General features: G+C 35.5%; 1 protein-coding gene and 1 long non-coding RNA gene across 5 annotated transcripts; one reads left to right on the top strand and one right to left on the bottom strand.

Annotated features, from left to right (window-relative positions):
• Nucleotides 1–3,241: 3,241 nt before the first annotated feature.
• On the bottom strand, nucleotides 3,242–12,759 carry prlh2r (prolactin releasing hormone 2 receptor). 4 transcript variants are annotated; one of them, XM_044143406.1, is made up of 3 exons: nucleotides 12,185–12,759; nucleotides 8,546–9,444; nucleotides 3,242–3,940 (listed from the first exon to the last, which is right to left on the bottom strand). In XM_044143406.1, exons 2-3 carry the CDS (start codon nucleotides 9,440–9,442, stop codon nucleotides 3,614–3,616), a joined length of 1,224 nt encoding a protein of 407 aa, XP_043999341.1. In that variant the 5' UTR covers nucleotides 9,443–9,444; nucleotides 12,185–12,759; the 3' UTR covers nucleotides 3,242–3,613. The 4 variants fall into 4 exon arrangements, with proteins under 4 accessions (XP_043999341.1, XP_043999340.1, XP_043999342.1 ...); XM_044143405.1 differs by lacking the exon at nucleotides 12,185–12,759 and adding an exon at nucleotides 10,492–10,659; XM_044143407.1 differs by lacking the exon at nucleotides 12,185–12,759 and having other exon boundaries at nucleotides 3,242–3,758; nucleotides 3,869–3,940; nucleotides 8,546–9,755.
• LOC122846435 lies at nucleotides 10,703–19,144 on the top strand. The gene is made up of 4 exons (XR_006373237.1): nucleotides 10,703–11,090; nucleotides 13,427–13,580; nucleotides 14,669–14,783; nucleotides 17,716–19,144. It is a non-coding gene; the product is annotated as an uncharacterized LOC122846435 (long non-coding RNA).
• The last annotated feature ends 7 nt before the right edge of the window (nucleotides 19,145–19,151 follow it).

Raw genomic sequence — 19,151 nt, 5'->3', positions numbered from 1 at the left:
AAAAGAAGAGGAAAGACTTTCGGAACGGTTTGTACAAATTTCCCCAAAGAAAAACTACCCTGACATATATATAGATCTATACATAGATATAGATCCATCTATATAGATATAGATCTATATATATATATGTATATATCTATGCATATATATATATATATAGAGAGAGAGATAGATATAGATATAGATATATACACAATTCAGACCAAAAGTTTGGACATAACTGTGTGTCCAAACTTTTGGTCTGTTCTGTATATAGAAAGATAGATCGATAAATAGATCTATTTATCGATCTATCTTTATTTGTGATACTTTTCTCTAAATTTACTATTTGTTTAAGATCTGAGTTTAATTAATCCCAATATTAGTTGTACAACAAATTACATCATTATTGATGTTAATAATCTCAGAACAAGGTAGTATAAAAATATATAAAACTTGATCTTTAACAGAGAGCTTTAAGGGAAAATTTTGTTTTGCAAATGTTTATAAAAACTGAACAATTTCCTGCCAGAACCAAATTAATAATAGATGAAGACAATTTATATGGCAGCCGGTACAGAAAACCAAGGTAGAAATCTATTGTTAATCAATTCATGTTAAATAAATGAAAAAAAAAAATGACTTAGGCCTACCATTTTACAGTGTTGGAATTTTAAAAAAGACACAAAACTCGACTTTGACTTGATGAAAAGACGTGAGAAATGACGTAATTCAGACTTCCCTTAAAGTTACATATACAGACATAAACTAGTCTCAAGTACATGAACGTAAAAACTGAATGTTATGCTCACTTGAAATCATGATAAATTCATGCAAACTGCTTTTTGGGTGGAGTTATCTTCTCTTGGTGGGTTTCATCCTCATCAAGTTGAGTTCTTCTTCTTCTAACTCGGTGAGGTTTGAGCTGAAATTCTCCCACATTCGGGTAAAAGCTATACAATTTCCATCACAACTGGGGGAGAAAAAACATCAGTTGAGGATTTAATCCTCCGTTCTGGAGGGAAGAAGCAGCAGAGCGCTGCAGCTCCATAACAACTGCTCCAAATTATGACAGGATGTTTGATTAACCGGCTGCTGGGTTATAGATTTTACAAATAATTGACAGACGTGATGTTGCTTAGCTCTTTGGGTTTAGTGTGCACCTGTTGTGTGAAGCTTGAAGGGCCAACAGCGCGCTGACACCTTGGTTTCTCTTAAGGATAATAAGTCCCCATTATTGAAAGTTGCTGGGTGAATGGAAGAAAACACAAAGTCACACAGCATCATAGGCAGCGACTTTACTGCTGCTACGCCACGAAGGAATCAAATATTTGTAATGAGACAGATGTTCATTCAGAAAGAGGTGCAAGGAAAAAGATGAGATTAAAATTAATTGAACACAAAAACATCCGATTTGGCTTTTTACATTTACATCTCATCTAAAGTCCTTCAAAATTATCTTTTAAGTTTAATCAGGACAAACTATTATCCCACGTAATTTGATGTTTTTCAATATCATTTTTAAAGGAGTTTCTTCCAAATTCTTAATGTTTTTCTCATTTAGAAATTCCTGAAAAAACTATAAAAACACAAAATCTTACCAAGTATTTTTGGCCTAGATTATAGTGCAAATATCTCAGTACACTTGAAGAAGATACATTTATAAGTAAATTCTTTGGAAAATATAGGAGCTTCTTTAAAGTTAATAATTTCTCAATGTTGTTAAAAAGTAATTTGTTCTTTGGCAGATTATTTCACTGATAATCTGGAAAAATGGTCTCGTTATAAGTGAAATAATCTGCTAATGTAACAAGCATTTTTTCATCATTATTAAGGAATATTTATTTTAAAAGCTTCTATATCTTCCAAAAAAGTTATTTGTAAGTCAGTTTTTTCTTATTTCAAGAAACTAGACCAAAATTACTGCAGTGAATAAAATTGGATTAATGTAGAATGAAACTTCTCCATCTAAGACTGATTTTGTTCGTAAAATGTAATGAACATGTTCTTTATGGAACATTTAGTTGTAATTTGTCACCTTTAAGAGCAAAGTATTTAACATTAAAAGCAGAATAAGACGTATTAAAAGGAACTTAAATTATAAAATAGAAAACAACATAGAGTCAAAGGCCACTGAAAACAAGTTTGATTTTAAGACACAGACACAGGAACTCTGCAGGTGAGAGAAGAAAAAGTTTTTCTCTTTCTGAGAAAAACTCGCTCCAGCTTGTTACAGCTCAACACCTCAATGTCTGGGGTCGTGGCAGCTTCACATCTAAGGTCGGACAAACAGAGAAACCTTGCAGTCAAACGGCTTGTTTGGCTGCTAGCTTAATGTAAGAAAATAATAAGTTGAGAAACTCCTGTTGTTTTGTTTCAGGCTGTGACTTAACAGTGAAGTTTGAACAAAACTCAAACATTAAATCAGAACTGCAAAGTTTGATGCCACTAGAACACAAATTACTGTAATTTTGCATGTATTTTGCTTTGTAGAATTAGTATTTACTTCAAAAAACACAAGTGATGTAAACTATACTTATCAGGTTTATTCAGTGCTTTATAATTATAGGAGACATGATATCAGTGCCACATTCTGTCCTCATCTCAGCTGACATTTTAAATACACAAAAGATTTTGCACACGTACTGTCCAACAAATGTCACATCTGCAGCTGAATTGATTGTACTGAAGTCTGACATGAATTCATTCAGTCTGTGCTGCAAATAAAACTACTACAATTTTCTTTCATTTCCACAACCTAAATTTTTATTTATCAAATTATTTTCATTTTCAAATTTCACAAATCTGCACATAACTTTGTATTTCTGTCCATCTGGTGACATTATTATAAAATACAACGATCAGTTACTCTGTACTCAAGTAACCTTTTAACCAAATATTTTTTTACTCTTGAATATTTTTTTGACTGCCACTCTTTTACTTGACTAAAAATATGTTAAAGTTCTGCTAATCGAGTAAAAGTTTTGGGTCATCAGTGGTTTTGACCTTTGACCCCTCCCATAGCGGTCATATAGTTTGACAAATTATTATTTTTTTAATATTAGGTAATAATCAAGTGTGACTTCTGAAATAAATTAATAATAATAATAATAATAATAATAATAATAATAATAATAATAATAATAATAATAATAATAATAATAATAATAATAATAATAATAATCACAGTCAAGCGTAGATTTAACAATGTTTTTATTATTTCCATAAATAAAAAGTTTGCTCCTGTTATTTCTGTCTGATATTAAAGTTTCTTTAATGATCTGAAAATACTTTCTCACGTCACACAAACGTTCAAATGTGCACAAACAGCAATGAAAAACAAGAATAAGGAAACTAACAGCAAAGAGCAGCATAACTAAACTGTTCAGCATTTACATAATTTCTAAAATAGCTACGTTATCTCAGTGATAAGATTATTTTACTACTGATTTATTTGTACAAAGAGAAATGTGAGAATCTTAATGTGTATTTAAAGTGTGCTTAAGATTAATTTGTTTCACCTATTGTCAGTCAGAATAAAAGTTTAGCCCCTCCATCTCACCTGCTTTTAAAGATGTTTGTAGAGCTGATGTGAAAATCTTTATTACACATTTTGAGACAAAAACATCGCGGCTCAGATGTAGTTTTCTTTTGGAACAAGGTCATTCAGGACGACGGCAGGTAAATCCGCCACAGTGGTGAAGGTGTTGAGGCGCGGCATTCTGTGAGACGTCGTCAGCACGCTCGACCCCTGACCTCCGTGCTTCTCTGTTCCTCTCCTGCGACTCAGGGGGTTGAGACAGAGGTAGGACAGGAATTTAGTGTGCAACGAAGCGTAAATGAAGGGGTTGTAGCACGCCGAGCTCATGGCTAGCAGGTGAGCAGACACCTGGATGACGTTAATGTAATTCTTCCCCAGTATGGAGAAGTCTGTGTCAAGGTCACGTATCAGGTTCACCACCTGGAAAATAAGGCATGTTATTAAGAGGCAAGAAAATGTAATATTTCAGAAATATGCAGTCCAGCATAGAAAACAAATCAACCTCTTGTAGCTTGACCCAATCTGTTTTTGACCTTGGAGGTTCAATACTCCAAGATCTGCATGCAAAGTTTCTTTCATTGTGTGAATTAAATGCACTGAAACATCTCAGAAGTGCAGAACAGCAGCCGGGGATATGGTAGAGTTTGTTTTTAGGGTGACTTCACACCAATCTTGTCTAGTCTGCTTCAGTCTGGTTTGTTTGGGGAAGTGTGAAAATGCCATCAAACTCTGATGCCGAGCAAAAAAGTGAAACCTCAGTTTTGCTTTGGTTGAACTGAAAGTGGTTTGAATGCACATCTTAGCACCAAGTGGACCGAAGACCACTCCAAAATCACGGGTGGGCTAGAGTGCAAGGCATTCTGGGTAAATGCAATTAAAACAAGTTTATAACTTATGGGGAGAAATGGGTTGACGTCTTTTACCAAAGACAAAAGAGAAATCCTACAACTGATAAAATCTGTTGTTTTGCTACTTCACTACTTCTGCACACTTCATGCTACATCAACCGTTCAACTTTCACCATATTCTGCTCATTCAGGACGTTACGTCTATGTCTTTTGGTATTGACATCACCTACAGTTTATGAAATAATCAGCTTTTTGTTATCATCTTGAGCCCCATTGAAATGAATGAAACATCCCATATTTCTGAAAAATTATGCTAAAAATGTTACGATTCAAGCTCCAATCCCTCCTTCAAACCCTAATGTCATCATTTCCAACTGTAGCCCAGGGTAAAATCTGCCCTTTCGCCCGCCTTCGCTGCTCTAGATGCAGCATCATTGGTCAGAATGACAGCTAGTCACGGAGTGGAAATAAAGACCTGCTCCACTTTTCCCAGTCAGGTGTGAGGGGGAGAGCTAGCTGCTACAGGTTTGTGCTTCCAAACAACTGATTCATCGCTTTGTTTGTTATGCACTTTTAAAATATTATTAAGATCTGAACAACCAGTGAGCTTTGAATCATGAAGTTTGTCTGAACTGCAAATGGAATTGGTGAGTGGTGAACAAAATGTTTGTTGTTTGGCATGATTGTTTTTGTAGCCAATGCTAGTTTCTGGCTGGCATCTGCAGCCAATTATTACCTTTTTAACTTATTAAAGTCAGTATGAGTTTAATATAATGGGTTAAATGAGATATCTATCAATCTTATTTTCTGAAAGTCTTCTGCAATCAACTTCAAATGCTTCTGCAATTTTATTAAAAATATTCAGCTTACAGCATTCACAATGTAGAATTTCTAGTTTTTGTTTACATTTCTTGAAGAAGGAAGTTGCTCTCAATATCTTCTTTAGAGATTTTTGTGTTGTTTCCTATTGTGGTTCTTGGTGCAGCGCCCCCACAGGTGAGGAGGGGAACAGGATTTGGTTAATTTGACTGCAGTGTGAAAGTGAAGGGCAGCAGCTGAAATGTAACAAATGTTGTGATTTTGATTCCCATTGAAATCGAGTCCAGACTATCAGGTGAAATCACAGCAGTCTCTGATTGGCTGCTTCCCAAAGGTGCTGAAGTTTGAGTTAATGGTAGTGAAACTTATCGATTTTAAACACTCTTAAAGTGGGTTCAAAGTGGATTTTAAAGTGGGTTAAAAATCCCCACTCTTAGTGAGTTTACCTTTACCTAATTTGTTGATCACTTTGATTTCCGTCTGTGGCTTTTTCCTTACAGACCATCCATTACATTATTGGCTTCTCGTCGGACAGTTGTGTTAGTTCTCCACTTTGCAGCAAGATTTGTTGTGGCCTCTGGCACCAAACTGTCTTTAGTAAATTAATTAAACCTGTAAAGTGGAAGGTGGGCTCATGTTCCTGTTAGCCAACACAACCCACAGATCTTTGACTTGATTAATATGCAAGGAATTTGGATGACAAGACCGAACTTCACACAGGAAATCAATAAACTTCCCCATCGCCACATTCCTAATAGGATTGAATTTGAGTCAATATATTTGGATTGTTTTGGATAATATGATTCCATATTACCAGTTAAAAATTTGCAAATAGGTTTCTTACCATTGCGTACTGACACTGCGTGAATAAAAGTGACTGAAAGTGATAAAGTTTAACAGTTTCTACGGTTCTGTAGCTGCAATTCGTCATTGTTTAAGCTGTGTCAAAGAAACAGCAGAGTGCAGCTCAAAGTGCTTTGTAACTGCTGAATTGGTATTTTTTCCCCACGTTTTCCCATTACCAGATCTGTATGTGGAGACGATGCACTGAAAGCTATGACTGGTAAAACTAGGACGCCTTCTTTTTCAAGCTGGGGTCCATTTTAAAGCTTTCAGGCCCGTTGATGGTGCTTCTGATGTGCGCTGCTGCGTGGTTTTTGGATGTGTATGACAGATGTTTTATGACTCATGGCATCTACAAATAACCCAAACATTTTGAGCAGCAGCTGTACTTCTTATAAATCAGAAAATAATAATTTATAATAAATAATAAGAACTTCTTGGCAATCTACGCTGCAAAAACTCAAGTGTTTTTAGTCTAGTTTGTAGAGCACTTGAAATAAGACTAAACTAACTTAAAAGTAGTTTTTCAGCAAGATATGAGAGCTTATTTTAAGTAAATAATTCCTTAATATTGATGTAAAATGACTAGTTTTATTGGTGGAAAAATATTTTGTTATAAGTAAAATAATCTCCCAGTGGAACTAGTTATGTTTTCATCAATATTAAACAATTATTTACTTAAAATAGACTGCTATATCTTGCTGAAAATAGATTAGACCAAAAATACGTGGTAAAAGTTTGTGTTTTTGCAGTGCATGACGATTCACTTACCTTCTTTCAACTCCTTTATTTACTTTTGATAAATAATTGAACTAATAATGGAGCTAAATAAATAATACTCTTAACTTAAATATATGTTGGGAGAGCTGTCATCCTCAAATTCTCCTTTAATTGCTTTTCTTTGGACACTTCAAAATATCCTTGTAGAATGGCAGGTCTAGTCAAAGCAACAACTTATTCCTGAAGAAGGTGGTGAAAGAAATCCAGGTTTTTTCTAATCAAGTTGTCAATCATAAATGGCACTGAAATCCGGACCTTTTAAATGATGATCAAAAAAGTTCCATAAATTTTAAGATTGATAATCAATGCATTAAAACATTGAATTTGAACCTGCCTTTTATTCTGTGAAATGATCACATGATTAAAACGGTTGAAATATGAAGCAGCCTACACCTAAAGGCAATTTAATATTTTAGATAAAGTTGCTCTGAAATCGAGCTGGACAATAAATCAATAACAATATGTATTGCGATTTACACTTGATCAATATCAATAGATAATACAAATGTTCAATGTATAGAATATACACTGAACTACAATCCAGAACTGCACTGCATTCTGGGAGATGAAGGCAGGGCATCAACTAACTCTCTCACTCTTTGGTTGCCTAGCAACAACTTGTTGAGTAACTTGTGCAGAAACAGTTTAAGGTTTTGGCACACTGCCTAAAAATAAAACAAAAAAACTGTGGATAAAGCAGTCAGACCACCAGTTTGTCAGTATCTCACATATTTGAAATTAAAACTAATCAATCATTATCAATATCGACAATTATCGATTGACACGCTGACGATACGTTTATCAGCCGTATCGTCCAGCCTTACTCCGACATCGAACAGAGGTGTTTTAGGAGGAATAATATGTATCATTTATTTATTGGATGGTGACGTAGATCTTGTTACTTCAGATCTGCTTCTGATTGTTGTTGTTTTGTTCTTTTTGACAGAAAAGTCATTCAAAGAAAATATGTAAGGCCTCTGACTAAGGTATTTAAGGGAAATTTACATTTTTAAAATGAATTTAAGAAATTTTCAAGGCCGTAATTTAAGATATATTAATTTGAAGGGACATTCATTTTGCACAGTTTTGTACTTCCATTTGGGTCTAAGCAGCTTTTAAAAACAGCCCAGTCACTTAAAAACACACTCACAGCTGTTTTATAGCAAAAAGTTTAAGTTTACTGGTGCCTGGAAAATGTGCAATTTCAAAAGCCTCCCGAATATTGAGTTACGCCATCACCTAGCAACCCCTGCTAGCCCGTCCCCTAGGAACCCAAGCGGAGCTCCAGGACATTTGGTCAGCTGGTTTTACCAATGTATGTGCTGTACAATAGCTTCTGGGAAATACAAGAGTTTTGTTGTTGACTTACCATCCAGAAACAACTTGCTGCATTCTTGTTGGCTGTGCAGGAGGCTCCACTTCTGCTTTTCAAAGATGTACTGCTGAATAATTTTGTATTTGTTTGCAGCCATTTTCAGGAGCGAGTGTAAATGTTGAGTTAGGGGCCAGCAGTAGTTAATTTGGAGAATGTAAAGTGGCAAGAGGCCCTAAAATGTCTCATTCTGAACTGACCAGACTAAATGTCATTACCTAAGAATGATTTTGTGCAAAAATTGTGAACATGAACATGTTTTCTATACACCTATCGCAACCTATCCAAGGAATCATAGTAGGTCACCTTTAAGGCTTTTTAAAACTTTTTAGGGATATGCAGACAGCCTGTACTCATGTTTACCTGCAAAGGGAGCCAGGAGAAGGCAAAGCAAAGAACAGAAACCAGCAGCAGACAGAAGGTCTTCTTCCGCCGTCTACTCCAGGCGGCCCGTGCGCACCTCAGCTCAGGACATGCTGTCAAACTGGACGTGGTCCTCCGCTTCAGGTGGCAGGATATAGCGCAGTAGGAAATGGACACAGCAGCCAGCGGGACAAAGTAGGAAAAGAAGAGAATGAAACAGGAGTAAATGAGTCTGCCTTGTTCTTGTCCATCCCAAAACTCCTCGCAGACCGCCATGTCCAGGCCCGCCGTGTGCAGGTCCAGGTAGACCGTGTGGAGCGCAGTCGGGGTGGACAGCGCCAGAGAGGACAACCAGATCAGCATCACCAGGCAGCAGCAGAACTGGCATCCCAGTCTCTTGCGAATGGGATACGCTACAACGATATAACGATCCACCGCGATGGCCATGAGGGACAGAACCGCTGCGTAAACGGCGGTGGACTGCATCACGGTCACAAAGTGACACATGTGGTACCCGAACACCCAACCGCGCCTGTCAAAGGCGTAGGAGGCCGTCAAAGGGACGCAGAAGACGCACATCACCAGGTCGACGAGCGCCAAGTTACTGATGAGGAAGTTAGTGGTGTTGTGTCTCTTTTTGTTGTGCCAGATGAGGAAGAGGAGGAGGAGGTTCCCGGAGCAGGCGATCAGAACCACGACAGAGTAGAGCGGGATGAAGAGGAGCTTCAGGCTGAACAGCAGGTCAAAGCCGGAAAACGTGGGGACCGGAAACAGAGAGGGGTGGAAGAGGAGGTGGGAGGAGTTACAGCAGGAGGATGAAGAGAAGGAGGATGAAGAGTCAGAGGCCGGGGTCGAGGAGTTCACTCTGGAGAAATTCATCGCTTTCTCCCAGTCCATGTCTGCAGAAACCAAGATGGAGATGATCAGGTCGACATTTAAAAAGAAACTGAGACTCACTCCACTGATCCGATACTCATATCTGTATCGTCCCGATACTGAAAAATATTCTAGATTGAGTATCAGTGACAATGTTTCTGGTCCATATGCTTTGTATTCTGAGCACCATCATGTTTTATTATTATTTTGCATTATATTCACAATTCATGATTGAACTATCTGAACTATTCAAAAGGTTTGTTGCAGTCTATTTTTGTCAGTTTTATTATTTTATAGTCCAAAATGAACTGACTGAGCAAATTAAAATTGTTTTTTTTTGCATATCTTCCCAAGATTGTGAAGCTAATGGTGTATTTAAGTGTGATGTACTGTTTTTAATTCAGTACATTTATCTCTTTTTTTTTTTTTTAATTTAAGTTTTCAGTCAATTCAGAACTGTTTTTCTGTATTGGATAGATACCAGCCAAAACTAAACCTTAGATATTGGCATTAGTATCGGTATCGGAAGTGAAAAACGGAAAACGTGCAACCTCTAGATTCAAAAATACAAAATCATAAAGAGTATTTTTGATGTAGTTTTAAGTGAAAATTTCTTAATACACTTGAAAAACAACAAAAACTTACAAGTAACTTTTTAGCAAGATGTAGGAGCTTGTCAATAATTTCTTAATATTGATGAAAATGTTCTAGTTCCACAATTAGGTTAAATGACATTTTCCCAATTTTAGAAGTAAATAATTTGAAAGTGAAACGAGTATTTTTTTAAAATCAGTATTAAGAAATTATTTACTTCAAAAAAGTTCCTATATCTTGCTAAAAAGTTATTTGTAAGTTTGTTCTGTTGTATTTCCAGTGTTTTAAGATACTTACACAAGAAACTAGACCAAAAATACTGAAGGTTTTACGTTTTTCCAGAGTAATTAAAATATTTCATGCTAACTTTATGGTTGAACATTTCTATAGAACTTTATAATTTCAGTTTATTAAAAAAATGATTTATTTTTTGGCCTATAAAGTTTGGACACCCTTGGCTGAATGAGATGACTCACATTAGAGCAGAATAATCAGCGGCCACTTCAGAGCTCTCCATCAGGCTCATTAAAGAAGCTTCAGCGAGTCTTTTAGTCCCCGTCAACAAACCCAACACTTCTTAGTTTTCAGCTTTTATTCTCCGAGCCTCTCTAAATCTGATGCAGCGAGTATTCATGAGAAGAGCAGGTGATGTGTTCAGCACACATGAACCACGGTGAACATTTGCTCAAACATCTTTACATGATATGAAATGAAATACTCATCAGCCGGCTGTTTTCACGCTTTGCACGTGACTGTTTTGACGCTTTGCACGTGACGTCACTCTCTTCGAAACTCGGCCCGCTCCGCCATGACAGACGTCAAAGCAACCTATGCGCTCCTGTAAAGCCTGTCGAAAAACGCACATGTGGTGGCCCGGTATCGCTTTTATTAAGTTGATTCGGCAGTAAAAAGTGGTCACAGGGTACTACGCGGTCGGCCGCACAAACAGGCAAGAATACAAACCAAACTTGTCATTTTATTGTATAACTTTTGAGGAGCGATGGAAAGCAGCCGTCAACCATAATGACTGGCTACTCGGTGTAACCGCAGATTTGCAGCGAACATTTTTTACAAGGTAAGACTAAAGTTCATATACTTTACAAGTAAGTATGATTAGAAAGATAATGAAATATTGCATTATGGCAAAGGTACGCGTGTAACCATCAGTAACCATGGAAACTGTGCCGCACAGTCATAAAGCCTAGCATGTACGGAAATAAACTGGTTAGCATCTCGACTTCTGTACGTTTTTAAGGCTGCTCCAGTGTAAGGGGAACCGCCGTTTATGACATAGTGACATAAATAATGTGGTGTGAATTCAGGCAAAGTCGGTCATTTGAACAAAGGGGAAAAAGGTATGGGTCGGTTTTTAAGCTAGCTGCTTCCAACTTTTATAAATACCGCCGTCTATGAGCTCCAACCAGGTTTGTTACGTTCACAGATAAATTTGTTTGACTCAAACAAGTAAAAGTCATTAATAAACTGGCAAAATAAACGACTTCAGGCGTTCAGTTCTGTACTTCTGATCTTCATTTCTGACGTCCATCATGGCGGTTAGAGTGACTGAGTGACGTAGTTGCAAAGGGTCAATATCAGATATTAAACAAAAAAAAGTCAAGATGGAAGACTTGATTTGCGGCTTCTAAAAAAAAAAAGATTAAAAACACCAAATTATTGAACATAATTCAATCTTTCAGATCAGAAACAGATTAAATAAACAGCAGCAGGATTCACACTTTTACACTGGAAATGGATACAGAACAATCTGTCTCTCTTTGTGTCAGTTTTGTGATTGAAAAGGGAACAAGTAGCAGGCATCAAGCACACAATCAGAAGAAATCCCATCTGAGATGCCGAATCCCAGGTAGCAGCGCTGCAAAAGAGGCACTGCCTCATTACGTGTTCAACGCACTGTAGCGCAGGAATAAGTCCATCATAATGAGGATACTGCATGTCTTTATTCTGTCTCAAACTACTAAATTATTCCAAAAATAATCCTAATCAAGACTTATAATTTATATTTATATCATCTTTGTTTACAGCTTCAACATAAATTAATGCAATTCTGACTAAATTTATTTTAAGTCAACTATTATTCTGATTAATGCAACATACTGCAGGTATTTTACTATGTTTTGTCGGTGAAGTTCATATTAGAGGAAAAAATACCTGTTAGTCCAGAGGCTCAGCACCTGTTAGCGTCTTCTTTCTTGCAAGGAGTCCTGCCGTTGTGCAGAATTTCCTCCTCTGTGCTTTGAAATAAAGACATGAGCTCGCTCTCTCCCTTTGTCAGTGGGCTTCACACACACACACACACACACACACATACACACATACAGAGACCACTCAGTATGTGATTGTGTGAGTCACCTCCACTATGATGGGGGAAAAAACAGAGTCTGTTGTAAATGTTCTTCAGGAAGTTTGATATCCTGGATAGAAAGCTCTTAATTTAAAAAGGTCGGCCATAATTACCACCAGACGATCCAGTCGGTGTATCAGAGATTAACTGTGGTCACTTTGAATTTGCTTTAATTCCTCCATATTACCCAGTCCTGTTAGACATGCCTTATACAACGATGTTAAAATTACATCACAAATTTTCTTCCAGCGGTTGCTTTTTTTAATACAGACCGGATAATTAAACATTCAAATATAAATAAAGTTCAAACACTAAGAATACATACATGTACTTTTTATTTAGGTATGTTGAAATAATTTTTAAAGATGTATGAGGTACTAGCTGCGTGGTAATGACCTATTTATTTTATTTAAAGGGGACAAATTATGCAAAATTCTCATTTTGCTCTTTTTTGTTTCCCTTTATGGTCTCTACTGCTTCTAAAAATAGTCTAAGCGCTTGGTAATAAGTTGATGTTTTTTAGGTGTCTGGAAAACAAGTCGTTTTAAAAACCTCCCAATTGTTAGGTAACATTCAACTGGCACTGCGTCGTTACCTAGCAACCTCAGAAGCCTAGCCTGTCACCTAGCAACCCAAACTGAGCTCCAGTATATTTGGTCAGCTGGTTTTATTGCTGCATGCGCTGAACAATGGCTGCTGGAAAAGAAAAGTTTTTTTGTTGTTGACTTGACAACCAGAAAACACTTGCTGCATTCTTGTTGGTTGTGCAGGAGGTTCTACTAATGCTTTTCAAAGATGTATGGTTATATAATTATGCATCTGTTTGCAGCCATTTGTCCATATTTTAGCAGTTTAATGGGTTTTATCTATGCATTCTGGCACATTCCAGTCCTTTGACTGAATGTCAAAGGACATTCAGGTATGGAATGAGAACATTAATGATTTTGATGTGGCCCAAAATGGAAAAGAGTTTGACATCTTTGATCTTAAACATTTAAATGTGAGATAAAGAAGCAAAATTTTTCCAGAGAAAAATCACTTTTTCACAGGAACACCAGATCTTGACTTCCTGGAATCATGAACGAATGGCGTCACATCTCCTGCAGTGAGGTGCATCAGAAACAAAAACAAAAAAAACACTTGTCTGCTGAAGAGAAGAGCTGATTAAACCATGAGGAAACAAACTGGACGTCTCAGTGGCTGGTAACACATTAAACTTTCATAATAATGACTTGGAAATCACGACCTTTATTGTTTGGGTCTTTAAAGTCAGCATGACACTGACTGTCAAAAACAACCCAGAATTCATTACTGGTCAGCTCTGTTCATGTAGAGCGAAGGATTATTAGAGCCAGAATAATCGTATTTTTTTTACTCAATTTTCCCCCAGAATCTTCTAAATAAGAAAATCTTTATGATCTCGTCTAGCTGGTGTTAAAATACATGCATGGACAAAGTTGTTAATAACGGAAAAACTCATACTGGTCACTGAAATAACTTCATTTGTTTATTTTAAATTATTCTGTTGAACCACATTTTAAAATCAATTTCACTGATTAATTTTCAGTACATTTCAGTTTTAAGGTATTTCAGTGACCAAAAAACTTTGAGTTCCACTTGCAGATTATTTCACATTTTTCCTAAGTTATAAATTAAATAACCCACCAGTGAAACTAGTACTTTTTCGGCAATATTAATGAATGATTTGCTGTAAAAAAGTTCATACAACTCACTGAAAGATTGCTGTTAATTTAGTCTTTTTTTCCATTTGAAGTGTAAGAAGATATTTGCTCTAGAAACTAGATGTAAAATATTTGTATTTTAGGTCTAATTTTTAAAATTTAATCTTGGTACACTTGAAATAAGATAAAACTAGCATAAATGTGCCTTTTAATCAAGATACAGCAGCTGGTTTAAATTAAATAATTCCCTGTTACTTATTTAAAAAGTGCTAGTTCCACTGGCAGGTTACTTCACATATAACACAATATTTTTACCATTTTATAAGTGAAATAATCCACCAGGGGAACCAGAACTTTTTGATCAATATTGAAGACTTATTCACTTACAAAAAGCTCCTATTACTCACTTTGAAGTGTACTAATATATTTGAACTAGAAACTAGACAAAAAAAAACCTTACAACTATGTTGTGATAAGCAGCATAAAATTTAAATATTTGTCAGTTTCTGACTATAAATGTTTGATTTCTTTACGTCTCTAAATGTTGGGTTCTTTCCCGACGCTGCTGTTGGATTTACTGAGGATTTTTCCACCTGTTTCTGTCTGCAGGAGTTTTTTCACATGATTCATCTGAGATTCCTGGGAGTCATTTCTGTGGCGTTATTAGACTGCTGAGCAGACAAATCCTCCAAGAAAACCCAGTGGCCGATTCTTCTCCTGTGTGGTGAGTTTCTTGTGGAGAATATAACGTTTTATTGCTGCAGCATCCTCAGAGTGACTGTCAGCAGCCTCAGGGCCAACATGTGACGGCCACAGCAGTGGGTTCTGGGTTTTTACCTTTTTATTGTCCAACCACATGTTCAGATTTATTATCAATGAAAACTGTTTTACCTTTACTGGGTTGTGCTTTTCATTTTGGCTCCAGAACGTTCTTACACTAATGTTGCTCACTTTATTTTTTAGCCCTGCTTTAAACAAGCAGTGCTTGTGAATGCCTCAAAAATCCCAATCAGTTGATCGACACCAGCAGGATTTATTACCTTTTATCTTCATCACCTGCTGATGATAAACGACCAGCAGCTGAAGCAGAAATGACATTTATGGATTCAGCTGAAATATATCGGCTGAGGTCCTGTTCAGGTCAATGACCCACTTAAACTCTGTAACAGGTGACACCAAATAAATCACCAGTAAAACTAGAGAAAGTGAGCTCATGTTGTTTTACGTTTAACTACAGTTTTTAGTCATTTGCTGCTGTGTTCTTTTTGTTTGGATTTTCATTAATCAAAGCTTGCTGCAGAGTTTTAAATATGGCAGCCACAAAATTTTGATTTCAGTCACACTGCAAAAATACAAAATCTTACCAAGAATTTTTGGTCTTAGTTCTAATGCAAATATCTTAGATCATTTAAAATAAGACAAAATTAACTTTAACTTTTCAGCAACATATCAGAGCTTGTTTCAAATTGGTAATCAGTTAATATAAATGAAAAAGTACTTGTTCTTCAGGGAGATTATTTCACTTATAATAACATTTTTAACTTGTTATTAGTAAAGTAATTTGCATTGGAACTGGAACTGGGTTGCTAGGTGACCGCTGGGGTTGCTAGGTAACGGCACAGTGGAATGTCCTACCAGTTGAACTAGAACTTTTTCGCCAATATTATTTAACTAAATAAATTCTTGACATAAAACAAGCTAATATGTCTTTGTGAAAAGTTGCTTGTAATTTAATTTTGTCTTATTTTAAGTGCGCTAAGATATTTACTAAAACTAAACAAAAATACTTGGTAAGATTTTGTATTTTTGTAGTGTGACAAAATTAAAACAATTCATATAAATAACATAATTCAAAAATAAAATCTGAATAAAAGCAAAACTGAAATGACAGTTTGTCTTAAGAAAATTTCTCAGTAATTGAAAAACTTAGACTTTTTATGCTATATAATATTGAAACACAGAAAAAGACCAAAAATAGAAATGTTAGTGTTCTAGAAAGAACATGAAAAATATTACTGATGTCTTTGATATCTGTTTGTAATCTTCGTTTCTTGAGGTAAAGTACTTCAAGTTCTTACAAATGTAATCTGAGTGAATGCGTTGGGCCTGGTCTGTAGTAATGTAGAAACGAAACAGTGAATAAGATTATGAAGAATACATAAAGGAGTATTTTATGAGCGCCTCATGGGTACGGATGGTACGTTTGATTAAAAAATGGATGCCAGCTAAATTCCAATTTTCAGGTCGTTATCGCCCATCCATCTTGTTAGAGCTGCCAAAACTATTTTTGATTAATTATTCTCACTGAAATAATAATTATAAAGAAGGGCTTCCCATAACAGATGAAAAAAGAAGTGGGTTTTATTGGCATGAATTACCTTCTCTGAAGGATTAAATCAAGACAAACAGATCAGGAGATTTCAGACGTTGTGGAAGAAAGACAGCAGAACGATCACGGGTTTTCACCGGCTTAATGAAGTCACTGAAATCTCAGCTGCTTTTTTGTTTTAATGACAACATGTTGCCAAGATGTTGTCATCTTGGCAACATGTTGTCAAAATCAATTAATTAGAATTAATTGATTTTGCTGAAAGTGACCATTTCTATGTTGTATTTGGGACGAACTATAGAAAAAATGCTCGTCTGTGAACTTTGAGCATCGATTCTTCTTTTTCTTTTCATTTTTCTATCACTGATCTTTATTTATGTGATATCTATTCCAACATGTAGGAGGTTTAAACTCAGCAATACACATTTCAATCTGATCTGGCTAAAATAAAATTAATTTTATGATGCAAATTTTAAACGTTGGCTGATTCAGTTCAATTCAACTCTGTCTGAACAGGAATGGATGTCATCCCGCCGTTTTTTCCCAAAATGGTTCTCACCAACACAATGACATTTTAGTGACATTGTGGATAAAAAAGAGAGAATTTTCACCAAAAAACTCAAAAGGTTTTAGATTAATCTCAAAAAGTTTCAAGAAAAAAAAAACTATTAGCTTGAAAAGTGTAAAATCTGCTGGATAAAATACTCTGAAATTTTAAGATTAATCTCAGGAATATTTTAGAAAAAACAAGAAAATTTCTGAGATTAAAGTCAGAAATTTATAGAAAAAGGAAATAATTTTCTGAGAAAAAAAGACATTTTGATAGTAATCTCAGACATTTTCTAGAAAAAACTCAATTTTTTTGCACAGGATGGCTGCATCCTGTGCAACTCTTCCACTCCTTCAGACTAGCCAGCAGCAATTAGCAAACTACAATGGAACTGTGCATCTGTTGAGCTTCGTGACTTCGAAGTGAAATGCTGGTAAAAACATTGTTACAGGGTTAATAGAGGAAAGATGTTAGGATCACTTCTTGAAGGTGGAGTTTCAGACTATTTTCACTCCATACAAAAGTGTCTTATTAAAGAGACAGAGGCCCAATTTCAAGGTGCTACATTTCAAAGTCAAATTTCTTTTAACTTCTATTTGATATATATCATTTTTATAACAACTGAAGTTAACATAGTTACTTAATTGTGCTATAAAATTGCACTATGCATAATACTGACCCTTTAAATGTTAAATGATTGATCTTTTTATCTTCTACAGACACATTCTTCAGTTTTCATTCATTTTTTTTACCCATAGTGCCTCTCTTCTTTCCCAGATCTTTCCTCATGCAGGATCATCGTTCTTAGTGAAACGCATGCAGATCCTGATTCCTCCTTCACTGTGTCTCAGTGTCGAGATAATGAGGCGGCATTCTGGGCAGGATTTCTTTTAATCCCCATGTGTGACAGCATTTATGACGCACAAGTGTCTGGAAAGTTTGGAGCTATAGGAAACTGCAAAGAGAGATGTGAAAATACAGACTTCAGGTTCCTGAATCTGAATTTGTCATAAATACAGGTGGGAGCCACATGCCCAGCCTCTGAAAAGCTTTGAGAAATATGTGTTGCCTCTTGTTACGTCACGTTATCTGCACTATGATGCAGAAAAGGATGACAACTGCAGGGGAAGTTCCTGGACTTTCTGGTCATGAAGGATACATTTTCAAAGAAAAATCGTCAGAACCAAACTTCCTGCTTTCGCTTTAATTTTATAGTAGATATGACCACATTTATCCATTCATTTATACACTAAAAAAAACAAAATCTGTATTTATTTGCATAATTTAAACCTGACTGAATACAGAAAGTGTTTTCAAATAAAGAATGACCTAGATTGTGTTTTTATTGATAATAATACACTCAGTCTTTTCTGCCTTTCTTCAACAGAGTTGCCCAAAAATATTAAAGTAGCTGATAAATAATCTGTGTTGATGGTTTTTTGCTGCTTTTTCTTTAGATTTATAGCTAATACACAGGACCAAAGAGTCTCTGCAGATTGTTGCTCAAATATAAGTCTAGTCTTACTTTTAATTAAAAAATCATTTATGAAACACTCATGTCTATGATGGAAATTACACAAAGAAATTGGATTTCTTGTCTCTTAATACTCAAGTGTACTTCTGTTCCACTTTGCAATAAATTAACTAGACTTATAATTTGATTTTAAATAAGCTAAAAGTGAGTGTAATCTAAGAATCAAACAGAGATTTAATGAAGCACGTTGAGTTCTAGTAGTTTATCCTCCACTAAATGTTTTAACTAAAACATAAATAACAGAGTTGAACCAGAAAGATATGAGAAAACCTAACATGTTTGGTACATAGATATTATTAACCTAGAAGGTTCAAGCGACATAATTTTACAATTAAAACTGAAGAAAATTAATGGAGAGTGAACAGTTCCGAATTATGAAAGAATTATTTAAACGTGTCATTATTTTTTTTTTAAACTGGACAAAAATGCAGAGATAACTTAAATATAGATTACAGAATGAATTTCTACCAGTAGAAAAAAAATAAAGAAATTTTTGAGTTTCAAAAGTTTCAACTTTTGAAACTCAGAAAGGTCCTTGATTTTTCTTGAAATTTTCTGATAATCTCAAAATTTCAGATTTTTTTCAAGCAAATTGTTTTAAGAAACATGCGTTTGAGAAATATGCGTTATTTTAGCATATTTTCAAACTCAGAACTGTTTTGTTTTTTTGTAGAACATT

Source organism: Gambusia affinis, linkage group LG16 (genome assembly GCF_019740435.1).
Source record: "Gambusia affinis linkage group LG16, SWU_Gaff_1.0, whole genome shotgun sequence".
NCBI classification, from domain to species: domain Eukaryota; kingdom Metazoa; phylum Chordata; class Actinopteri; order Cyprinodontiformes; family Poeciliidae; genus Gambusia; species Gambusia affinis.
Note: the sequence above shows the minus strand (reverse complement) of the source record. Positions and strands in the feature narration are given on the sequence as shown.

Bases quoted from the DNA above. Each gene is read 5' to 3' on its own strand.
- prlh2r (XM_044143406.1), bottom strand. From the start codon at position 9,442: ATGGACTGGGAGAAAGCGATGAATTTCTCCAGAGTGAACTCCTCGACC. The intron at 3,941-8,545 runs GTAAACATGAGT...CTTATTTTCCAG, and splicing joins TCTCCTGGCTCCCTTTGCAG to GTGGTGAACCTGATACGTGA.